The following is a 26527-nucleotide window of genomic DNA, read 5'->3' as shown; positions in this document are numbered from 1 at the left end:
GGTCAAAATGGTGATACTACCACAATTTCTTTACGTGCTTAGGAATACACCTACCTGGATAGAAGATAAATACTTTAAACTTATGGAAAGAATAATTAATGATTTAGTGTGGGGAAGAAAACGAGTTCGGATAAAATTGGAACATCTGCTCAGCTGCTGATGTTATGAATAAAAAAATAGTGCACTTCTAGAGAGCTTAGTAGGGAGTTATGTACACAATAATACAAACCGGATTCCAAAAAAGTTGGGACACTATACAAATTGTGAATAAAAACTGAATGCAATGATGTGGAGGTGCCAAATGTTCTCTATAGGTGAAAGATCTGGACTGCAGACTGGCCATTTCAGTACCTGGATCCTTCTCCTACGCAGCCATGATGTTGTGATTGATGCAGAATGTGGTCTGGCATTATCTTGTTGAAAAATGCAGGATCTTCCCTGAAAGAGATGACGTCTGGATGGGAGCATATGTTGTTCTAGAACCTGAATATATTTTTCTGCATTGATGGTGCCTTTCCAGACATGCAAGCTGCCCATGCCACACGCACTCATGCAACCCCATACCATCAGAGATGCAGGCTTCTGAACTGAGCATTGATAACAAGTTGGGTTGTCCTTGTCCTCTTTGGTCCGGATGACATGGCGTCCCAGATTTCCAAAAAGAGCTTCGAATCGTGACTCGTCTGACCACAGAACAGTCTTCCATTTTGCCACACTCCATTTTAAATGATCCCTGGCCCAGTGAAAACGCCTGAGCTTGTGGATCTTGCTTAGAAATGGCTTCTTCTTTGCACTGTAGAGTTTCAGCTGGCAACGGTGGATGGCACGGTGGCTTGTGTTCACTGACAATGGTTTCTGGAAGTATTCCTGAGCCCATTCTGTGATTTCCTTTACAGTAGCATTCCTGTTTGTGGTGCAGTGTCATTTAAGGGCCCGGAGATCACGGGCATCCGGTATGGTTTTACTGCCTTAACCCTTACGCACAGAGATTGTTCCAGATTCTCTGAATCTTCGGATGATGTTATGCACAGTTGATGATGATAGATGCAAAGTCTTTGCAATTTGTCGCTGGGTAACACCTTTCTGATATTGCTCCACTATCTTTCTGCGAAACATTGTGGGAATTGGTGATCCTCTACCCATCTTGGCTTCTGAGAGACACTGCCACTCTGAGAAAATCTTTTTATACCCAATCATGTTGCCAATTGACCTAATTAGTGTTAATTGGTCTTCCAGCTCTTCGTTATGCTCAAATTTACTTTTTCCAGCCTCTTATTGCTACTTTTCCCAACTTTTTTGGGATTTGTTGACACCGTGAAAATTGGAATCAACGTATTTTTCCTTTAAAATGATACATTTACTCGGATTAAATGTTTGATCTGTCATCTACGTTCTATTACAAATAAAATATTGACATTTGCCATCTCCACATCATTGCATTCAGTTTTTATTCACAATTTGTTTAGTGTCCCAACTTTTTTGGAATCCGGTTTGTATATTTACCCTTTTAGAATCCGAGTTACTGAGTAGCCAAGAGCGGGGTTATAGAGAGACTATAAAACTACTTTTGAGAGTGTGGGCTACTACTAGAACATGGTTGAAGATAAAGGGTTCACTCACATTCACGCCTCTTTGGCATAATGTACACCTACAGATGTTAGATGGTATTGCAGTAGACACATTTTGGCAAAAGAATAGGATTTTTTACATTTCACAAGTAGTTAAGGATAGAGAGATTAAGCCATTTACAGAGTTATTACATAATGTAGAAAACCTTTCATGGTTTAGGTACTTTCAGCTGCGTTCAGCATTATTTAGTCTGGACGATAAATTGGTGCTGGATATAGATAGTTCATCTTTTTTGAATGACTGGATAGGGAGGACACCTTCAAGAATGAAGATTTCAAATATATATAAACTATTAGTTAAGGCACGGTTTTGTGATACACAGTCACCAGGACAAAGAGCCTGGGAGGTGGATTGTCCAAATATACAATTAGAAGGATGGAGGAATATCTTTGCGAATTTAGGATCACTATCCCAGAACTTCAACCATGTTCTAGTACATTTCAATATCTGTCATAGATTATATGTTACCCCTACATGGCTAAATAAATGCAGGCTAAGAGATACATCTAAGTGCCCTAGATGTGACACCTTAGGTGCGGATTACCTTGATATGATCTGGACCTGCCCAGAACTTACAAAATACTGGAATAGTATTAACAACTTTCTTATCTATAAACTTAAAATACGAATACCTTTTGAACCACAAGTGTTCTTGCTTAATGAGTTTTCCACAATAAGCAGCCATAAGTACCAAAAGATTTTCCTAGGCAGGATATTGATGCTAGCTAGAATTTTGGTTAGTCGGACCTGGTTTGCTCGGCACACTCCAGAATTGAATACATGGATAAACTTAGTTAACAAGATAAAGAACTACGAGCAAATGTTGTACATGCAGAGAGATGGGGTTGAGAAGTGGAATAGGATATGGGGCGGTTGGAAGACTTGATTGGTTGTAATAATTTATGAAACTGTCTAAAAAAAATCCTTTTCTTCTTTTTTTTTCCCTCTCCCCTCCCCCCCTGTCTCTGCCCCCTTTTTTTTCTTGGGGGGGGGGGGGAGGCAGGGGGGAGGGGAGGGTGGATGCATCACAGGTTTGGGGTGGGGGGGAGGGGGGGTTGGTCTGGGGGAATAGGCATAAGGGGAAAATATATTGAATATGTGGAGCGTTTATTCAATTCTTCTGTTTATTGTGACTGGGTTTGGTATATTAACCCCTTAGTGACCAAGCCTGTTTGGGCCTTTATGACCAAGCGTTTTTCTTCCTTTTTTCATGGTCTCGTTCCAAGAGCTATAACTTTTATATTTTTTCGTCTATATAGCTTTATGAGGGCTTGTTTTTTACGGGACAAGTTGTAGTTTTTAATGGCGCCATTTTGGGGTACACATAACTTTCTGATTAACTTTTTTTAACTCTTTCTGGGAGGGAGATGGGGAAAAATAGCAATCCTGCCACTGAGTTTTTACATTATAAATTTTATGGCGTTCATTTTTCGGTACAAATAACATAATATCTTTATTCTCTGGGTCAGTACGATTACATTGATACTAAATACTTATAATTTTGTTTACGTTTTACTACTTTTTTTGCAATAAAACCCCTTTTATTAACCAAAAAAATGATTTTGCATTGCCACTTCACAAGACCCATAACTTTTTTTTTTTTTACATGGAATTGTGTGAAGGCTTGATTTTTGAAAGACGACTTGTATTTTTCATTGGTATGATTTTGAAGTAAATGCCTCTTTTTGATCCCTTGTTATTACGTTTTTTTCGGTGGAAACTAAGAATAAATTCGAAATTCTGTATTTTTTTTTATTTATTTTTTACGGCAATCACCATAGGGGATAATTTATGTAATATTTATGTAGTCCCGGTCGTTACGGGCGTGGAAATACCAAACATATGGGGGATATTTTCTTTTTGCTATTTTTTTCATTGAAAAGCGTATTTTCAATGGAAAAAAAAGCATATTTTTTTATTTTATAGAATTTTTTAAATTTAATAAATGTGTATTTTTTTATATTTTTTTTTACTACTTAATAGTCCCACAAGGGGACTATAATATACAGTATTTTGATTGCTTTTAAAATGTAATGCATTATCTCTATAATGCATTGCATTTCAATAGCAATGCTATTCAAACATTGACCAGCAGGCTGCGCCAGAGAGGCACAGCCTGCTGGAGATAACTGAAGACAGGCTCAGGGCCCTGATCGGAAGCAAGGTAAACTTCCCAACACATCAGCACCCCGCGATCGCATTTTCGGGGTGCTGATGGGAGACAGAGGGAGTCCGCTCCCTCTGTCACCACTTTACATGCAGCGGGCGCCACTCCTGCCGGTCCGGGCTGTTAGAGCAGGGCCCCGGCTCTCATGTGAGAGCCAGGTCCGCACTCCCCGCTGCCGTGCAGCGCTTAGACTGGGCCGCTGTAAAAACGCAGCGGCCCAGCCTAAGGCCCCTTAGTGACCGCCGTAAAAACACGTATGGGTGGTCACTAAGGGGTTAATAAAGATAGGAGACGCAGATGGGAACATTTTCTGCAATCTGGTTGGAACATAGTACCACCTGGACATTATCTTGTAACCCGCCTCCTGGAGATTATATCTTTTTATGGAACAACACTGAAGATATGTAAAGAAGTCAGTGTACAGCTGGTATAACAGTGTAAATTTGGTGTGCCCTTCAAACAACTCAATACACAGCCATTAATGTCTAAACTGTTAGCAACAAAAGTGAGTACACCCCTAAGTGAAAATGGACAAATTGTGCCCACAGTGTCAATATTTTGTCTGGCCACGATTATTTTCCAGAACTGCCTTAACCCTTTCTACCCCAGGCCGGTTTTCACCTTCCTGCCCAGGCCATTTTTTGCAAATCTGGCATGTGTTACTTTATGTAGTAATACGGCTACTTTCACACTCGCGTTTGGGGCGGATCCATCATGGATCTGCACAAACGCATCCGTTCAGATAATACAACCGCATGCATCCGTTCAGAACGGATCCGTTTGTATTATCTTTAACATAGCCAAAACGGATCCGTCTTGAACACCATTGAAAGTCAATGGGGGACGGATCCGTTTTCTATTGTGCCATATTGTGTCCCCATTGACTTACATTGTGTGTCAGGATGGATCCGTTTGGCTACGTTTCGTCAGACGGACACCAAAACGCTGCAAGCAGCGTTTTGGTGTCCGCCTCCAAAGCGGAATGGAGGCGGAACGGAGGCAAACTGATGCATTCTGAGCGGATCCTTATCCATCCAGAATGCATTAAGGGCAAAACTGATCTGTTTTGGACCGCTTGTGAGATCCCTGAACGGATCTCCCAAACGGAAACCAAAACGCCAGTGTGAAAGTAGCATAACTTTGGTAATAACTTTTAAGACAGATAGTAATACCTCATAAAATAGTTATCAGTCATCATTCCCCATATGTCTACTTAATGTTGGCATCATTTTGTAAATGTCGTTTTTTTTTTTTTTAGGATGTTAGAAGGCTTAGAAATTTAGAAGCAATTTTTGAAATTTTTAAGAAAATTTCCAAAACCATTTTTTAAGCACCAATTCAGATATAAAGTGATTTTGAGGAGCTTACGTAATGGAAACCACCCATAAATGACTCCATTTTAGAAACTACACCCCTCAAAGTATTCAAAACTGATGTTACAAACTTTGTTAACCCTTTAGGTGCTCCACAAGAATTAAAGGAAAATGGAGGTGAAATTTAAATTTTTTTGCAGATTTATCATGTTCATCAATTTTTTCTTGCAACACAGCAAGGGTTAACAGCAAAATAAACCTCAATATGCATTACTCTGATTCTGCAGTTTACAGAAATAGCCCATATGTGGTGGTAAACTGCTCTATGGGCACGTGGCAGTGGTCAGAAAAAAAAAAGAGCACCATATGGTTTTTGGAGGCAGTTTTTGCTAGAATGGTTTTTGTGCACCATTTTGTATTTGAAGAGACTCTGACGTACCCCGTCAGTGGAAACCCTAAAAAAGTGACCCCATTTTGGAAACTACACCTCTAATTTATTAAGGTATGTACTGAGCACTTTAACCCCATAAGCGTTTTACGGAATTTAGAAACACTTGGCTGTGAAAATGGGGAGGGGGAGACACACACACCGGTCATCTATTGCCTGTATCTGGGCTCCTACCCCTGGAGGGTCTCGATTGAGGGACACGATATTGAAGATCTATATTATGAGACATTGCTGTTGGAGCATCATTCTCCTCTTCCCCTGACGAACCAGTCCGAATTCATACTGGCTGGGGAAACGTAACATTGGGATTTGTTTTCTTCGTGTTTTCTATAGTGTCTTAGTTATGTTATCTGCCTAAGGTCATTGAGGATAGGGTTATACAGGGTGAACCAGGTTAGGCACGAGGACAGGGAGCCTCTACCTTCAAGGGGTGTCCCTGGGCTGAGTCCAGTTAGGGCCACGGAGGGAAATGTGTAGGTAGGATTTCCCATACTGACTTCCCAAGGAAGTGCCTTAATTTATTGGGTACTATTCCTCAGAGTTTTATCATCATCACGACTGCCTCTGGACCACCCTGGATTCCATCAGTGCTAAATGACCACCTGATTGTTTTTCTCACCAGTGTTGGATTACCACCTGGTTAAGAAATACCTCATCCATTGGTATCTCAGCTAATCGTGAGTAACCACAAAACACTTCATATTTAAATTGACCATGCTGCATAAATTTTACTCCATGATGGTCTTATAAATATCAGGTGATCATTGAGTTTTAAACATTGGTTTTGTGTATTTGGATTGACTCCTCAGCTGTTTGTGAATCAGATACTGAGCAATTCTATGTGGGTGTATTCACGTGTACTACCATTACACCTCTTGACTCTATAAATGATGACATATACATAATATGTATTGTATATGTTTTTTCCTGACTCTCCTGTTATATATAGTCCGGCAGTAGGCCAGATTTTAGTCGATTAAAAATAAAAGGTATATTTTAATTGGGAAGGTGTTCCAGTGCATATATTATTATTTTTTTTGTGTAGAAGTGGCCAATGTTTTCTAATGCTGTTGAGGATCTTATTAGTGCACAGGTGGAAAGTATGTATAAAGGCCATGCGTTTTTCCGAGTTCCTGGGCCTCGCTTCTTTGGGTTGGTCAGAAATCTGTAAAAGACGTGAGGGATATCCTCTGTCTAGGAAACGTTGTCTCATTTCAGCTAGTCTCGCCTGGCAACTGGTGTTGTATTTGACTATCTGTCTAACCCTCTTGAATTGGGAGTTCGGAAGGGATTTCTTGGTGTTTGGTGCATGAAAGCTGGAAAAGTGTAAAAGGATATTGCGATCAGTGGGTTTACGGTATAGATCTGTGATAAGGGTGCCGAATGTGGTCTTTGTGACTGTGGTGTTGAGGAAATTAATGGCATTGGAGTCATGGTTGATAGTGAATTGGAGTACAGGGTAAATTGAATTGAGAAATACAGTCCTGATCAAAAGTTTAGGACCACTTGAAAAATGGCAAAAAATCATATTTAGCATGGCTGGATCTTAACAAGGTTCCAAGTGGAGCTTCAACATGCAACAAGAAGAAATGGGAGTGAGACAAAACATTTTTTGAGCATTCAATTTAATGAAAACAACGAATAAACTGAAACAGGCTGTTTTTCAGCTGATCAAAAGTTTAGGACCACACCTCCAAAAAAAATATAAACCCCCCCAAAACAGAAATCAAACTTCCAAACATGAACTCAGTAATGAGTTATCACTTCCAAAATTCGTTTCAGCATGCTTGATGCAAGCGTTTTCATGAGGTGAGTGGGAACATTTCTCCAAGTGGTGAAGACGGCCGCACGAAGATCTACTGTCTGGAACTGTTGTCCATTTTTGTAAACTTCCCTTGCCATCAAGGTTACATTTTTTCTCATCAGAGAATAAAACTTTCTTCCACCTTTGAATGTCCCATGTTTGGTGCTCTCTTGCAAAGTCAAAATGAGCAGTTCTGTGGCGTTCAAGGAGACGTGGTCTTTGAAGACGTTTTTTGTTTTTAAAGCCCTTCAGTCTCAGATGCCGTCTGATGGTTATGGGGCTGCAGTCAGCACCAGTAAGGGCCTTAATTTGGGTCGAGGATCGCCCAGTGTCTTGACGGACAGTCAATTGTCGTTGTTACATCACCTCCATTTAAGTTTATTTTTGTTAAACACATTTCTATCAGATAATGTGACTTGATACATTTAAAGCTTGTGACGAATTATTATCATATTAAGCTGACCACTGCCATGATGTACTTTGTCAAAATATTATGTCTATGTTATTTTCTCTATTCTGTTGTAGTTTGATAAAGGCCAAAATTGGCCGAAACATAACATCAGCCGCAGATCCAATAAAAACATTTATTCACTGAGCTACAATTCATTGTGATATTTCTGGAGTTCTTCTTCACATAGTTTTTGTGTTGCCATCTTTTTTTTTATTTTTTGAGTGATTGTCTTATGAAATTACAGTTTTATTTGTACAATTTTGGGGTAAATACAGCTTTCTGATCCCTCGGTATTACACTTTTAGTGAGCAAGGTGACCAGAAAATGCAGAAAATGGCTGTTTTGGAACAGTTTATTTTTATTTTTCATTTTTTTTCAGGATTCACCTGGGGGGCATATCTCGGGCTTTATTTTTGATAAGTTTTACACAGTAAAAGCATTTTTAAAAATAATATAAGTGAAGGAAAGGTAAAGGACGGCTCACCTCTGGCTCTAGATGGCAAGGTGCACCAACCAGATGTCGTACCCTGATCACCAAAGAACAATTGTAAAGTACAAAGGATGGGCACTCATATACCTGATCCACAGAGTTAGCAAAGCGACAGTAATTTATTAATAGTATATATGCAAAGAGATGACAGTATACAGATATATACACTTGTCACCATACACAAATAATGATATATAACCTATACAGAGCTATAACCCCAAAATAGGTATTAAAAAAATAAATATGAAATAAAATATCAAATATCAGTCCACTGATATAACTGATAAGTAGAAAACCGGGAATACGGTCCAGCAAACTAAATGGAACAAGGTCTGTCCAGACAGTATATGAACTAGCGGGCTAGTTGTCCTCTGTTAGTTAAGACAGTGGCTAATACCGAATAAATCTCCACAAATGAAATGCAATTCAAAGTGATAATAAACCAACAAGTGGATATAGATACCATGTGACAGCAAAACATTAAATCAAGAGTGATAATACAATATAAGCAGTAACATAATAGTGCATTGCGTGATAATACCTGTAAAATAAATATATCGATATATATATATTACAAAGAAAAAAATAAGGGGTTGGGTCAGCACAACCTGCCTGTAGGTGCAGATCACTATGGCGAAATACATATATAAACGGAAAATGCAAATGTGATCGCACACTACATCCAGCACTCTGCCCTCCATGCTGGATGAGACATTTGTTTATATTTTGGCCAAAGCATAGTAAGCCACTCACCGCGTCAAGGTCGTCTCATGAGTGGTCCCTAACTCTTGTTCCTACCTGTTCATGGGCCATGACAGCCACATAAAATCCAGGGAATGCAGGTCAGCATGCAAGCCAAGTACACTTTGCTTGTAACCCCGTCCGGTGCCATTACAGCTTTCATCGGATCCAGGGATGCAAGTACCAACATGCATGCTGAACCCACCATATACTTCTCCTGGAGCCAGATGGCTAATGGTAGGTTCTATACAAGCAGACTCAGTTTTATACTGACTTTAAAACCAGCCTCAATGACAGATTAACTGGTCAGGTGTGCAATGACTCCAAGGAGGTCGCCACGCCTCCAATATATACTACAAAGAAAAAAATAAGGGGTTGGGTCAGCACAACCTGCCTGTAGGTGCAGATCACTATGGCGAAATACATATACAAACGGAAAATGCAAATGTGATCGCACACTACATCCAGCACTCTGCCCTCCATGCTGGATGAGACATTGGTTTATATTTTGGCCAAAGCATAGTAAGCCACTCACCGCGTCAAGGTCGTCTCATGAGTGGTCCCTAACTCTTGTTCCTACCTGTTCATGGGCCATGACAGCCACATAAAATCCAGGGAATGCAGGTCAGCATGCAAGCCAAGTACACTTTGCTTGTAACCCCGTCCGGTGCCATTACAGCTTTCATCGGATCCAGGGATGCAAGTACCAACATGCATGCTGAACCCACCATATACTTCTCCTGGAGCCAGATGGCTAATGGTAGGTTCTATACAAGCAGACTCAGTTTTATACTGACTTTAAAACCAGCCTCAATGACAGATTAACTGGTCAGGTGTGCAATGACTCCAAGGAGGTCGCCACGCCTCCAATATATACTACAAAGAAAAAAATAAGGGGTTGGGTCAGCACAACCTGCCTGTAGGTGCAGATCACTATGGCGAAATACATATATAAACGGAAAATGCAAATGTGATCGCACACTACATCCAGCACTCTGCCCTCCATGCTGGATGAGACATTGGTTTATATTTTGGCCAAAGCATAGTAAGCCACTCACCGCGTCAAGGTCGTCTCATGAGTGGTCCCTAACTCTTGTTCCTACCTGTTCATGGGCCATGACAGCCACATAAAATCCAGGGAATGCAGGTCAGCATGCAAGCCAAGTACACTTTGCTTGTAACCCCGTCCGGTGCCATTACAGCTTTCATCGGATCCAGGGATGCAAGTACCAACATGCATGCTGAACCCACCATATACTTCTCCTGGAGCCAGATGGCTAATGGTAGGTTCTATACAAGCAGACTCAGTTTTATACTGACTTTAAAACCAGCCTCAAGGACAGATTAACTGGTCAGGTGTGCAATGACTCCAAGGAGGTCGCCACGCCTCCAATATATACTACAAAGAAAAAAATAAGGGGTTGGGTCAGCACAACCTGCCTGTAGGTGCAGATCACTATGGCGAAATACATATATAAACGGAAAATGCAAATGTGATCGCACACTACATCCAGCACTCTGCCCTCCATGCTGGATGAGACATTGGTTTATATTTTGGCCAAAGCATAGTAAGCCACTCACCGCGTCAAGGTCGTCTCATGAGTGGTCCCTAACTCTTGTTCCTACCTGTTCATGGGCCATGACAGCCACATAAAATCCAGGGAATGCAGGTCAGCATGCAAGCCAAGTACACTTTGCTTGTAACCCCGTCCGGTGCCATTACAGCTTTCATCGGATCCAGGGATGCAAGTACCAACATGCATGCTGAACCCACCATATACTTCTCCTGGAGCCAGATGGCTAATGGTAGGTTCTATACAAGCAGACTCAGTTTTATACTGACTTTAAAACCAGCCTCAAGGACAGATTAACTGGTCATTGCACACCTGACCAGTTAATCTGTCCTTGAGGCTGGTTTTAAAGTCAGTATAAAACTGAGTCTGCTTGTATAGAACCTACCATTATCCATCTGGCTCCAGGAGAAGTATATGGTGGGTTAAGCATGCATGTTGGTACTTGCATCCCTGGATCCGATGAAAGCTGTAATGGCACCGGACGGGGTTACAAGCAAAGTGTACTTGGCTTGCATGCTGACCTGCATTCCCTGGATTTTATGTGGCTGTCATGGCCCATGAACAGGTAGGAACAAGAGTTAGGGACCACTCATGAGGCGACCTTGACGCGGTGAGTGGCTTACTATGCTTTGGCCAAAATATAAACCAATGTCTCATCCAGCATGGAGGGCAGAGTGCTGGATGTAGTGTGCGATCACATTTGCATTTTCCGTTTATATATGTATTTCGCCATAGTGATCTGCACCTACAGGCAGGTTGTGCTGACCCAACCCCTTATTTTTTTCTTTGTAGTATATATTGGAGGCGTGGCGACCTCCTTGGAGTCATTGCACACCTGACCAGTTAATCTGTCCTTGAGGCTGGTTTTAAAGTCAGTATAAAACTGAGTCTGCTTGTATAGAACCTACCATTAGCCATCTGGCTCCAGGAGAAGTATATGGTGGGTTCAGCATGCATGTTGGTACTTGCATCCCTGGATCCGATGAAAGCTGTAATGGCACCGGACGGGGTTACAAGCAAAGTGTACTTGGCTTGCATGCTGACCTGCATTCCCTGGATTTTATGTGGCTGTCATGGCCCATGAACAGGTAGGAACAAGAGTTAGGGACCACTCATGAGACGACCTTGACGCGGTGAGTGGCTTACTATGCTTTGGCCAAAATATAAACCAATGTCTCATCCAGCATGGAGGGCAGAGTGCTGGATGTAGTGTGCGATCACATTTGCATTTTCCGTTTATATATGTATTTCGCCATAGTGATCTGCACCTACAGGCAGGTTGTGCTGACCCAACCCCTTATTTTTTTCTTTGTAGTATATATTGGAGGCGTGGCGACCTCCTTGGAGTCATTGCACACCTGACCAGTTAATCTGTCCTTGAGGCTGGTTTTAAAGTCAGTATAAAACTGAGTCTGCTTGTATAGAACCTACCATTAGCCATCTGGCTCCAGGAGAAGTATATGGTGGGTTCAGCATGCATGTTGGTACTTGCATCCCTGGATCCGATGAAAGCTGTAATGGCACCGGACGGGGTTACAAGCAAAGTGTACTTGGCTTGCATGCTGACCTGCATTCCCTGGATTTTATGTGGCTGTCATGGCCCATGAACAGGTAGGAACAAGAGTTAGGGACCACTCATGAGACGACCTTGACGCGGTGAGTGGCTTACTATGCTTTGGCCAAAATATAAACCAATGTCTCATCCAGCATGGAGGGCAGAGTGCTGGATGTAGTGTGCGATCACATTTGCATTTTCCGATATATATATATATATATAACAGTGCTCAAATCATTTAGGTGTTAAATAAAATAAAATAGAATTAAATATAAAGTGTCTCTGGAGAGTTGGCAATATTTGATAGACACTTCGTCCCACTAGTAATTCCATTCCTAAAGCTCAATCTTTCTGTAGTGTTAGAGCAGGTCTCCTGGGAACCGGCTTTATATTTCAATAGTAAGTCCACACAGTTCCTAGGAATACACTAAGTTTCACACAGTTGCAGTCCTGCAGATATCTACTTAAGCGAGCTTTGGATTCAACGGCAACAGTGCAATAGATACGGTAAGGTAGTTATGCAGCGGTACATATAGATGCAGCAGTGTTAAGTTTGTTACTCACGTACAGTCCTACTATTCCCACCTTGGCGTCCCACGTGGTGTAGATTCCGGATGGACTTGTCTTTGGGCAGCGCAATCAAAAGCTGCCTTACTGCTGTATAAACGTGTTAAGCAGACTAGTATTATAATTTTGTAAGTCCGGCTGTAAACGGGAGCGCTTGCTGTGTCACGCTACAAGTCCACATTAGGTTTCCTTGATTAGAGTAGGTGTTCCACCTGTCTGGATCAGCACAGGTGGTTGAATCTCACCCATCAATTGCTGCACTGTGTCCAAAGAAAGCCGCAGTTCATTTCTCCTTGGAAAGCGCTTTCTTAGTCCAGCAAATAAAAAACAAGCTATTATAGTTGAAAGTTAGCCGGTATTTTGTCAGGTCCAATTCCTCCACGCCAGACGCGTTTCGAAGGTTATCCTCCTTCTTCCTCAGTGGCTCTGTTGGATCTGACTAACTTGCTGGCTATTTATTCATTTTTACATCCAGGAGGCTCTATGTTAAACCCGAGATGGATCTAAAAGATCTGGATTTCACAGATACAGCTTTCATATGTTGCGGTATTCCTGCGATACATCTGCGGTTTTTTAAACATTCATGTGTTTTTTTGTGTTATGTGGTCTTGAATCCACCAGAAACATTACTCATATCTAGTTTTTGTTGTAGCTGGTTGCATTTTGATCTTATATAAATAATTAGATCAAATGTCATAATCACTTACTTGATGTTACACATTCTCAAGAACACATTTCTGCATATAATATAAAATCTACCACAATCTATAAGAAAATGGTATATGATATTATAGGGTCCCTAGACATTTTATTCCTATAGATGAAATATACCTTCCTTCTATTCACTCTGCCCGAAACACTTTAGGGGATGAGCCCCAATGGCTTCAGAATGCTGCTTACTAAGAGAATCAGGCCAGCTGGTCTCCTGGTTTGAACTATCTCTGTGTCACTCTCAAACTATAATATGTATATTTATATATGGGTATATACCCTACAGTTGATATAATACCTCATAATATTTTATATTTTATTCCACACATTTTATGAATTTTTTAAACCTAGTACAGATGTCCCCTACTATTTAATATATTTATAATATATTTTTAATATATTATTAAATAAAGGAAGTTTAAAGTTAATATAATATCACCATATATACTAGTTAATATAGAAAACAAAGAAGGAATAAAATGTCTAGGGACCCTATAATATCATATAACATTTTCTTATAGATTGTGGTAGATTTTATATTATATGCAGAAATGTGTTCTTGAGAATGTGTAACATCAAGTAAGTGATTATGACATTTGATCTAATTATTTATATAAGATCAAAATGCAACCAGCTACAACAAAAACTAGATATGAGTAATGTTTCTGGTGGATTCAAGACCACATAACACAAAAAAACGCATGAATGTTTAAAAAACCGCAGATGTATCGCAGGAATACCGCAACATATGAAAGCTGTATCTGTGAAATCCAGATCTTTTAGATCCATCTCGGGTTTAACATAGAGCCTCCTGGATGTAAAAATGAATAAATAGCCGGCAAGTTAGTCAGATCCAACAGAGCCACTGAGGAAGAAGGAGGATAACCTTCGAAACGCGTCTGGCGTGGAGCAATTGGACCTGACAAAATACCGGCTAACTTTCAACTATAATAGCTTGTTTTTTATTTGCTGGACTAAGAAAGCGCTTTCCAAGGAGAAATGAACTGCTGCTTTCTTTGGACACAGTGCAGCAATTGACGGGTGAGATTCAACCACCTGTGCTGATCCAGACAGGTGGAACACCTACTCTAATCAAGGAAACCTAATGTGGACTTGTAGCGTGACACAGCAAGTGCTCCCGTTTACAGCCGGACTTACAAAATTATAATACTAGTCTGCTTAACACGTTTATACAGCAGTAAGGCAGCTTTTGATTGCGCTGCCCAAAGACAAGTCCATCCGGAATCTACACCGCGTGGGACGCCACGGTGGGAATAGTAGGACTGTACGTGAGTAACAAACTTAACACTGCTGCATCTATATGTACCGCTGCATAACTACCTTACCGTATCTACTGCACTGTTGCCGTTGAATCCAAAGCTCGCTTAGGGCTCTTTCACACTTGCGTTCTTTTCTTCCGGCATAGAGTTCCGTCATCGGGGCTCTATGCCGGAAGAATCCTGATCAGGATTATCCTAATGCATTCTGAATGGAGTGAAATCCGTTCAGGATGCATCAGGATGTCTTCAGTTCCGGAACGGAACGTTTTTTGGCCGGAGAAAATACCGCAGCATGCTGCGCTTTTTGATCCGGCCAAAAATCCGGAACACTTGCCGCAATGCCGGATCCGGAAATAATGCCCATTGAAAGGCATTGATCCGGATCCGGCCTTAAGCTAAACGTCGTTTCGGCGCATTGCCGGAGCCGACATTTAGCTTTTTCTGAATGGTTACCATGGCTGCCAGGACGCTAAAGTCCTGGCAGCCATGGTAAAGTGTAGCGGGGGAGCAGCATACTTACCGTCCGTGCGGCTCCCCGGGCGCTTCAGAGTGACGTCAGGGCGCCCCAAGCGCATGGATCATGTGATCGCATTGGACACGTCATCCATGCGCATGGGGCGCTCTGACGTCATTCTGGAGCGCCCCGGGAGCCGCACGGACTGTAAGTATACTGCTCCCCCGCTCCCCGCTCCTACTATGGCAGCCAGGACTTTAATAGCGTCCTGGGTGCCATAGTAACACTGAACGCATTTTGAAGACGGTTCCGTCTTCAAATGCTTTCAGTACACTTGCGTTTTTCCGGATCCGGAGTGTAATTCCGGCAAGTGGAGTACACGCCGGATCCGGACAACGCAAGTGTGAAAGAGGCCTTAGGCTACTTTCACACTTGCATTGTTCTTTTCCAGCATAGAGTTCCGTCACAGGGGCTCTATACCGGAAAAGAACTGATCAGGTATGTCCCCATGCATTCTAAATGGAGAGTAATCCGTTCAGTTTGCATCAGGATGTCTTCAGTTCAGTCGTTTTGACTGATCAGGCAAAAGAGAAAACCGTAGCATGCTACGGTTTTATCTCCGGCCAAAAAAACTGAAGACTTGCCTGAATGCCGGATGAGGCATTTTTTCCCATAGGAATGTATTAGTGTCGGATCCGGCATTCAGAATACCGGAATGCCGGATCCGTCCTTCCGGTATGCGCATGCGCAGACTGAAAAAAAGGTGAAAAAATAAATGCCGGATCCGTTTTTGCCGGATGACACCGGAAAGACGGATCCGGCATTTCAATGCATTTTTTCAACTGATCAGGCATTTTTAAGACTGATCAGGATCCTGATCAGTCTTACTAATGCCATCAGTTAGCATACATTTTGCCTGATCCGGCAGGCAGTTCCGGCGACGGAAATGCTTGCCGGATCTCTCTGCCGCAAGTGTGAAAGTGGCCTTAAGTAGATATCTGCAGGACTGCAACTGTGTGAAACTTAGTGTATTCCTAGGAACTGTGTGGACTTACTATTGAAATATAAAGCCGGTTCCCAGGAGACCTGCTCTAACACTACAGAAAGATTGAGCTTTAGGAATAGAATTACTAGTGGGACGAAGTGTCCATCAAATATTGCCGACTCTCCAGAGACACTTTATATTTAATTCTATTTTATTTTATTTAACACCTAAATGATTTGAGCACTGTTATATATATATATATATATATATATATATATATATATATCAATATATTTATTTTACAGGTATTATCACGCAATGCACTATTATGTTACTGCTTATATTGTATTATCACTCTTGATTTAATGTTTTGCTGTCACATGGTATCTATATCCACTTGTTGGTTTATTATCACTTTGAATTGCATTTCATTTGTGGAGATTTATTCGGTATTAGCCACTGTCTTAACTAACAGAGGACAACTAGCCCGCTAGTTAATATACTGTCTGGACAGACCTTGTTCCATTTAGTTTGCTGGACCGTATTCCCGGTTTTCTACTTATCAGTTTTATCAGTGGACTGATATTTGATATTTTATTTCATATTTATTTTTTTAATACCTATTTTGGGGTTACAGTTCTGTATAGGTTATATATCATTATTTGTGTATGGTGACAAGTGTATATATCTGTATACTGTCATCTCTTTGCATATATACTATTAATAAATTACTGTCGCTTTGCTTACTCTGTGGATCAGGTATATGAGTGCCCATCCTTTCTACTTTAAAAATAATATAATCTTGTTTTTGTGTTGCCATTTTCTGAGAAAATACTTTTTTAATTTTTTGAGCGATTGTCTTATGTAGGGTCTCATTTTTTGCGGGATAAGATGAAGGTTTGATTGGTACCATTTTGGGGTACATATGACTGTTTGATCATTTGGTATTAAACTTTTTGTGAGGGAACGTGACAAAAAAATGGCTGTTTTATAATTGTTCTTTTTTTTTTTTTTAACGGCGTTCAGCTGAAGGGGTGGATCATGTGATATTTTTATAGAGCCGCGTTGTTGGCTCAGCATGTATGTGCTTTTCTCCCCTTCTCCTGGTTTCTCTCCTGTTTGGTATCTTTGGGGTTAACTATCTGGCTGGGTGTGGCCACTGGTTTATACCTGCCTGTGGCTGGCAGGCAGGAGTAGTTGTCCTCCAGCCTTGGTGTGTGCTGGAGTTGCTCCAGTTTTGGGTATGTCATTGGTCCAGTTTGAGGGCCACCTAGTTGGACATCGATGTCACCTTGATGTCTTCCCTTTGTTCCCTCTGTTCTGTACCCTTCCTTACATGTTTTGCATGTTTGGTGTGGGTTTATGTTTTGGGTGTGTTGTAATGTCTAGTTTGATGTTCCATGTCTGGTATTTTTGGTGTTGTTATCCAGCATGGTTGCTAGACATTTCCCATGTCTGTTGTGTCCTCTGGAAGGGGGTCCCTGGGTTCCCCGGAGGGGGAACTACAAGTCAATCAGCAGCTCTGCCTGGGGCCGCCATGCATCCTGTCCGCATGGGGGTCCAGGCAGTTTCTGGTTCACTGGACTCCGTGTTTGTTGTCTTTGTGCTGTGTCCTGGTAGGTGATTGGGTTCCAGTACGAAGGCACGGGTTCCAGTCGTTGTTGCCTTGGCAGGTGAGTGCTTGTTGTTGTGGGCACTTACCTGCCTATCCAGTTGCTGTTTTCTGCCTTTGCTTTTCAGGCAGCTAGGCCAGTGAGACTCCTGTTCATCCGTGTCTAGGATGAACAGGTTGTCTCAGCCCCTTTCTCTATTTGAGGGATTATCTGGGTGACTCAGGGTCCTTTTTTTTTTTTGGTATGAGCCGTCCTACCATCCAGGTCCGCTCATACGGTGAGGAGTTAGGGGCGAGAATTAGGGACGCTATAGGAGGTGACCTGCTCCCTTATCACAGCCTCTGGCCTTGTTGCTATCCCGTCTGCTTCCCCATTGTACAGTGGGGGGTTTCCCCCACTCCCTACCTTGACAGGTCAATATGCATCTGTATTGTAATGCATTGGCTGTAAGTGTATTACACAGTGTAATACACTTACAGCCTGCTTACAGGGAAGGCAGCCACGATGCCTATGGAAGGCATCAGCCTGCCGTCCCAGCCATCGAGTCCCCATCACCGCAGCACGGGGGCCCGATGGGGACAGGGGTTCTCCCTCCACACACCTTGCACATGCCGCGGTCAGCGCTGACTGCGGCACAGCAAAGGTTAATGTGCCGGCATCTGTGTTTTCACTGATGCCAGGCATATAGCAGGGGTCCAGCTATCAGAGACTGCCAGACCCTTACTGCTGATTGGGAGGGCACAGCTCCTGCACCCACCTAATCAGCACGCCATAGCAGTACGTCATTGGTTGGGAAGTCACTTCCGGGAGGACCATACTATTACGGCGCTTGCCGGGAAGGGGTTAACTCTCTTGTGCATGGAATTCACTAGAGCTTCACAGGTTATCACTGGAATCCTCTTCCACCCCTCCATGATGACATCTTTTACCCTCAGTTTTTCGCAAGGCAGTGGATGTCTTGAAGGTGTGTTTGGGGTTGTTATCATGTTGGAATACTGTTCTGCTTCAGTATGTCACAGTACATTTTGACATTCATGATTCCCTCAATAAACTGTAGCTCTCCACAGCCAGCAGCACTCATGCAGACCCAAACCATGACACTCCCACCACCATGCTTGACTGTAGGCAAGACACACTTGTCTTTGCACTTCTCACCTGGTACTCCTCACCTGGTTGCCGCCACACACGCTTTGACACCATCTAAACTAAATACAGTAAGTTTATCTTGGTCTCATCAGACCACAGGACATGGTTCCAGTAATCCATGTCTTTAGTCTGCTTGTCTTCAGCTAACTGTTTGCGGGTTTTCTTGTGGTCTGAACACTGACAGGCTGACCTCACACCCCTTTAACCTGGATGCATCAATTTTCTATTGTGTCAGAGAAAACTGATCCATTCCCATTGACTTACACTGTGTGTCAGGACGAATCCGTCTTGCTCCGCACCACATCGCGGACTGAAAAACGCTGCTTGCAGTGTTATTCTGTCCACGATGGGGACACAACCAAATGAAACGGAATGCATTCTGGTACATTCCGTTTCGTTCAGTTCAGTTTTCTCCCCACTGACAATGACGGATCTCAATAGCGGAAAGGGAAAGCGCAAGTGTGAAAGTAGCCTTAGTCTGTGAAAAGACGGATGTCCAGTATATCGCAGCCTGCCAACCCTATGCCGCACAGCCTGCGATGTGCGGGCAACATGCAATGCGATGGCCATTTTTTCCCCTGCACTGTGTTCACCCCATAAAACGCACTAACCCCCCCCCCCCCCCCCCAACAGGTCGCAAAGGGAACAAGTTACCCTAGCTTCACCAGTGGTTATTGTGAGCCAAAACCAGGATTGGAGCCTCCACAGACATAAGGTATAAGGTATATTTATAAGGTAATATTTAAGGTATAAGGTAATATTTAAAAGAAGAAAAACTACTACAAGAGGACACAGTTTTAAATTAGAGGGACAAAAGTTTAAAAGTAATATAAGGAAGTATTACTTTACTGAGAGAGTAGTGGATGCATGTAATAGCCTTCCTGCAGAAGTGGTAGCTGCAAATACAGTGAAGGAGTTTAAGCATGCATGGGATAGGCATAAGGCCATCTTTCATATAATATAGGGCCAGGGGCTATTCATAGTATTCAGTATATTGGGCAGACTAGATGGGCCAAATGGTTCTTATCTGCCGACACATTCTATGTTTCTATGTATAAGCACCTGTTTTGTGTTTAGAGCTGCACCTGGTATTGGTTCATGATCACTGATGTAAATCACTGACCAAAACACTGATGTGTGAATGAGGTCACAGGGTAATAATAGGTTTCAATAAGTGGCCAACAATCAAGTGCAACCTGCTGGACGTTGCTTACAACTTCACATATTGCCTTTCTCCTCTGGTGGGAACTTGGGGTCTTATGGGGTCAGTCTGCCTTAGATTTCATATTAAATAAAAAGATTCATAGCAAAATGATATTACTTAATTTGTAATCACCATCAGCAAAAGTCTGTATTATAGCCCTAAGATGCATTCCGTATGAATATATTCCTATGAATATATGATGTTAATGACTGAACAGAGACTGTAGATTTGCATTTGCATCTGTAGATTAGCATTTTGGGAAGTGTGGTCATATATCTTACACCTGGACTGCACCACCATAATATCTGACCTAGGCAGAACTCTACCACTCTAATTTAATAAAGGGGTTCCGAAAGGGCTCAAAGTGGAATAAAAAAAAAATACATACTCGCTATCTCCTGTCTTTGATTTTTTTTATTCCACTTTGAAATCTTTCTAAAAAAATTTCCCCTATGGACAGGATATTTAAGACTTCAACCTTGTTGCCTACTGTATGTGACTGTTAACAATCACAGTCAAAACTGTAAATGAATCTCTGGGCTATAATACAGGCTACAACTCAAGATCCACAAATAATAAGTAAAGCAACACATTTACAAAACCAACAATTTACCCAACTTTTTGCATATAAGATATAAAGTGTGATGGTGCTAAAATGTGGAAAAGCCTTAAGTAAATCACGTCTGCCTCATGCTCATTCGGTTATGAAGCAATGTTGTCGTAAGGCACGCATTCACATTCTTGTTACTGAACTTGGTCTCTTCAATGTTTAACTTGGGAATAAAGCTTGACTGATCTTGTGTTGGTGGGTGGAGCATCTCTCCTGGAGACGGATCCCTTTGATAACTTGTAAAGAATTGAACTAGCATAATAGTGATTGAACTGGGAGAGGGCAACACATCAGCTGTTAAGAGCCAAGTTAAGAAAACTGGGGCATAGAATTCCATCATGGTAAGTTACCATTTAAAGATTTGTCAAATGTGTATATCTTATAGACCACCTTTGTCTAGGAGAGATTTGCATAAAATATTAAAACGGAAGAAACAGACTGAACTGCCTGCAAATTCGCACACATATAAAGTGGCAATTAGGATTCATTTTGGTTGCAAAATCACTTCACATAAACAGGATGAGTTAGCCACAAATCACACACGTAATATGGATTTAAAGGAAATATGAAATAACAGAAGGATTCATACCTCCCCTTCTGCTGGATCTACTTCAGACGCTGGTTCAAAAGACTGCATCAAAAATTGCACTTCAAACTTAAAGGGATTCTGTCAGCAAGATTTTCAATGTAGAGCTGTTCATATCATCCTATTAGTCTCCATTATCTAATAAAAAATATACTAGTTTTACCCCCACCTGTCCTTTCATTTTTGATAAAACTAGTTTTTATCTATATGCTAATTACCCTACTAACGTGCCCAAGGGGCTGTCCCTCCGGCCGTTTGTACCCAGTCGCCCCCCTTATCTCGTAGCCCAGCACCGCCCCACTGCTAATTATTTACTCCTCTCATCGCTTAAGGTGCGGCGTAATCTGACGCATGTGCCCTGGATCGACAGGTCAGTGCCCGCGAGCGAAGTGCGGGCACATGCGCGCTTTGTTTGCTGAGGCTGCTGCCAGGACACCGCGCAGGCGCTGACCAGTGGATCCAGGGCGCATGAATGAGATTACGGCGCACCATCGGCGATAAGAGGAGGGAATAATTAGCAGTGGGGCAGTGCTGGGCTATGAGATAAGGGGTGCTGCTGGGCACAAACGGCCGGAGGGACAGCCCCTTGGGCACTTTACTAAGGTAATTAGGATATAAATAAACCGATTTTTATCAAAAGTGAAAGGACAGGTGGGGGTAACACTAGTATATTTTTAATTAGATAATGGAGACTCATAGGATAATATGAACAGCTCTATATCGAAAATCTTGTTGACAGAATCCCTTTAAAGGGGTTGTCTTACTTCAGCAGGTGGCATTTATCATCTAGACAAAGTTATTACAAGGCACTTACTAATGTATTGTTGTAGTCCATATTGCTTCTATTACTGGCTTTACTTTATTTTTCCATCACAGTATACACTGCGCATTTCCATGGTTACGACCATCATGTAATCCATCAGCAGTGGCCAGGCTTGCACACTATAGGAAAAAGCACCAGCCTCTCTGTTGGCCAGAATTGTGGGAGTACGCATAGGGTGTTGCAAGCACGGCCACCACTGATGGATTGCAGGGCGGTCGTAACCATGGAAACGAGCAGTGTATGATGTGATGGAAAAATGAATCCAGCTAGCAAATGAGGAAATATGGATAATCCCAATACATTAGTAAGTGGCTTGTATTAATTTTCTCTACATGATAAATGTCATTTGCTGAAGTGACATTTTTACAATTAGACAGCACTCCAACTGGTTGGTATGATAGTGAATTTATTCAGCCGGACATGATGGTTCACAAAAGTACAGTTATGGAAACATTTCGGGATAGAAAGAAGCCCTTCATCAGGCCCGGTTGTGACCACGAGCAGAGCCACGCCGGTCATTCCTATTATACCAACATTCCACAGAGTTGAATATAGTTTGATGAGTATTTTTTCCTGATTGCCGCCAAGTTGCCCCTGTTTTATCAGTGTGTGCTGAGGAAGCTGGATATATTAGTGAAAGTAATGATAGATTAGATAGATAGATAGATACAGGGGCAGAGTGGGAACTTAAGCTTGCCTTGGAAAAAATTATTAAAAGTGGGACTTCCGGTTCCGGTGCTGGGATGCAGGACACAGAGTAGGAAAGCTCCGGTCATCCCTCATCGATATCTCGGCTCCACTCACGAATGAGCACCAGAAAGGGGACCCGCTGAGTGAGAATAGGTCACCTACAAACCCGGCCACATCGGTCCATGTTCCGGTAACTCCTACGGAACGGAAGCCGAAAGATAAGGAGCAGCAAAGGTACAGCCGCAGACAACATGCTGCCCCCACATAGTAATTTCGCCCACATTGCCCCCATATAGTTATTTCCCCCACACTGCCCCCACATAGTAATTTCCCCCACAGTGCTCCCACATAGTAATTTTCCCCACATTGCCCCCATATAGTAATTTCCCTCACATTGCCCCCATATAGTAATTTCCCTCACACTGCCCCCATATAGTAATTTCCCCACGCTGCTCCATATAGTTATTTCTTCCACACTGCCTCCCATGTAGTAATTCCCCCCACAAAGTAATTTGCCCCCCACACTGCTGCCATCAAGTAATAACCTCCCACACTGCAGCCCATTAGATAATTTGCCCTGACACTGCCATCCATTAAGTAATTTGCCCCGACACTGCCATCCATATAGTAATTTGCCCCCACACTGCCACCCATTAAGTAATTTGCGCCCACACTGGCCTTTATTAAGTAATTTTCCACCACACTGCCCTTCATTAATTAATTTGCCCCCACACTGCCCTTCAGTAAGTAATTTGCCCCCCACACTGCCCCATCAAGTAATAACACCCCTTACACTGCCCACAATCAGATAATTTGCCCCGACACTGCCATCCATTAAGTTATTTGCCCCCCACAGTATTAATTTCTCCACACTGCCCCCACAGTATTAATTTCTCCACACTGCCCTCACTGTATTAATTCCCCCCACACTAGTAATTTGCCCCACAGTATTAATTGTCCCCCACACTGCCCCCACAGTATTAATTTCCCCCACACTAGTAATTTGCCCCCACGTAGTAGTTTGCTCCCCACTGTCCCTTCAGTAATGTCCTCCAAAGTTGGCACACAAAATAAAAAAAATAAAAGCTAATACTTACCTGTGTCCCAGTCAGCGATCACTCATAGATGGTGCAGGCGCGCAGCACACACACATTAGTGTGCTGCGTCCGGGCACAGGCGCCGAGATTTTGCTACCGCATAGGCTTCAGGCCTATGGTGGTGATCGGCGGAGGATTTACACCTTGCAAGGGCAAGGGTTTACACTCAGGGTTACCTTTCAAAACCTTTTATGCTTAAGAAGGGAACACCCCTCCTGTTCAATTTGGCACTAAAACCGCTAGGCAGCAACTTGTGCCAATCGAACATATTTGAAGGGATAATGGTAGGAAAATCACTGCAAAAAATGCACCAAAATGATACGCAACTGACAATACTAGCTAATTCCTCAAGCCGATGTTAAAAGCTGAGAACTTTGCCAATATCTTCCAGTCAGGAACATATCGGAGCCCCTCATGCACCACGTCACGGTGTCTCAGCACGCATGGGGTCCTACCACTAAAACGCCTGTGGTGTGTGAACAGGGTCTGAATAGAGCTAGAAATTAACTCACAGTCAGGCTCTCACATGCCTCCATAGTGGTATCACCAATGCATTGTGAGGTAAAATAAAGCTGTGAGCCACACCCACAACAGACCATGTGACACAGAAGCCGCACCCACAACAGACCATATGACACAGAAGCCGCACCCACAACAGACCATGTGACACAGAAGCCGCACCCACAACAGACCATGTGACACAGAAGCTACCAGGTGCAAAAGAATGTTACCAACAAAATAAAGTGGCACATTCCATACACATAAAAAAAACTCACTGAAAAAAGTGGCCTAAACAGGTGGAAATGCTCCAAACCCAGACACTGTAGCGTGTCTATAACCGGGGGAGCAATTCCTCCGCATGGTTCCAGCAATCCCCAGAAAAAAATGCATACAATGGAGGATGCCGGAGCGGACCGCATGCACCACAAGGACATCTTACACAAAATGGTACATTGTGCAGATGAAAAAATATATAAATACAAAAATCACTGCAAACAATGCACCAAAATTATAAGCAATTGACAATACTAGCTAATTCCTCAAGCCGATGTTAAAAGCTGAGAACTTTGCCAATATCTTCCAGTCAGGAACATTTCGGAGCCCCTCATGCACCACGTCACAGTGTCTCAGCACGCATGGGGTCCTACCACTAAACTGCCTGTGGTGTGTGAACAGGGTCTGAACAGAGCTAGAAATTAACTCACAGCCAGAATGGTAGATGGTAGATCTGCATTTTTGCGGACAGCAAAAAGCATACGGCCGTCTGAATGAGCCCTTATGCTAAGCACCTGGAAATGGTCTGGGAAGACAAAAGGGGGTGTATAGAAGGTACTACCTGTGTCTGGATGGTGTGCAACAAAAGTGTTGGAGATGCTCACGCTTGTCGGTGGATCAAATTGCTCTCTAATGGTCATTTGTCTGGGCTGTTTGAAGCCTGTTTGCCCTAAGTGCTTGGCCTCACTTAACAACTGCTCATAACAGCTAGGTCAAAACAGCATAGATCAGGGATGGCCAACCTGAGGCTCTCCAGCTGTTGCAAAACTACAACTCCCATCATGCCCGGACAGTCTACAGCTATCAGCCTACAGCAGGGCATGGTGGGAGTTGTAGTTTTACAACAGCTGGAGAGCCACAGGTTGGCCATGCCTGGCATAGATGGCGGGCAATTTGTCAAAATAACTATCCTGCTTCTTTTAGTCCAATGATGTACTCTTCTCACAGTCTAAAAAACTGAGCAAAATGTATTTGAGTGCCTTGTAGAGGCTTGTCTAGCAGTCGACAATCTCTCACCATGACGTACACTACCTAAAAGTAGCTTCTGAGACCCTTTTTATAGGGCACCAGGGAAATCATGTTTATAGCAGTTTTTTTTTACATATAGACAAGACTGAGCTGCAATAGCTCTGATGCCAGAAACAAGCATTGGAACTACAAGGCTCCATCCACTGTGTAGTTCTGTTGTGCCCTGGTGCAAGGGTACTTTGGAGTTTGGCTTTTATTGACATTTGCCCCTATTGCTGCTATGCAAGCCATCAACTCACTGTTTTGGTGTACTTTGAAAGATTAATTTGCACTATGATTTATGTAATTGTGTGCACTTATACTGTTTTATATTGTTGAAGTACATTTTATGTTTATATGGATTACATGGTGCTGTGCCCGACTTAGGCCACAGTTTACTGGACCTTCTTTGTGTTATTCATCTAAAAGGGAGGTGACACCATCAGGGTCATGCAGATATTGGGGATAATTCCTCTACCTATATTAGACACTTGGATACAGACTGATTTTCCATTTTTGCTTTTCATTTTTACTCCTTGCCTTCTTGGAGCCATATCTTTTTCCGTTCACATAGCCGTATGAGGGATTATTTTGCACAAAAAGTTGTACTTTCTAATGGCACCATTTAATATTGCATAAGATGTAATGGGAAGCTGGAAAAAATTCCAAATATGGTGGAATTGAAAAAAAAATGCAATTCCGCCAAAGTTTTATGGGTTTTGTTTTTAGAGCGTTTTCTATGAGGTAAAACTGACCGGTTACTTTCATTCTCTGGGTCAGAACGATTATGGCGGTACCACATTTGTA

The 26527-nt window shown here is 42.4% G+C and overlaps 1 protein-coding gene across 1 annotated transcript in view; it reads left to right on the top strand.

Annotated features, from left to right (window-relative positions):
* The first annotated feature begins 20989 nt into the window (after window positions 1-20989).
* LOC120991647 (227 kDa spindle- and centromere-associated protein-like) overlaps window positions 20990-26527 on the top strand; it is a 91557-nt gene continuing 86019 nt past the window's right edge. The window contains exon 1 of the mRNA XM_040420442.1: window positions 20990-21083. Within this exon, the coding sequence (XP_040276376.1) occupies window positions 21081-21083 (3 nt within the window). The 5' untranslated portion in view covers window positions 20990-21080. The remainder of the gene's footprint in view (window positions 21084-26527) is intronic.

This window comes from Bufo bufo, chromosome 2 (genome assembly GCF_905171765.1).
Source record: "Bufo bufo chromosome 2, aBufBuf1.1, whole genome shotgun sequence".
NCBI classification, from domain to species: Eukaryota; Metazoa; Chordata; class Amphibia; order Anura; family Bufonidae; genus Bufo; species Bufo bufo.
This window is presented reverse-complemented; position numbering and strand designations above follow the sequence as displayed.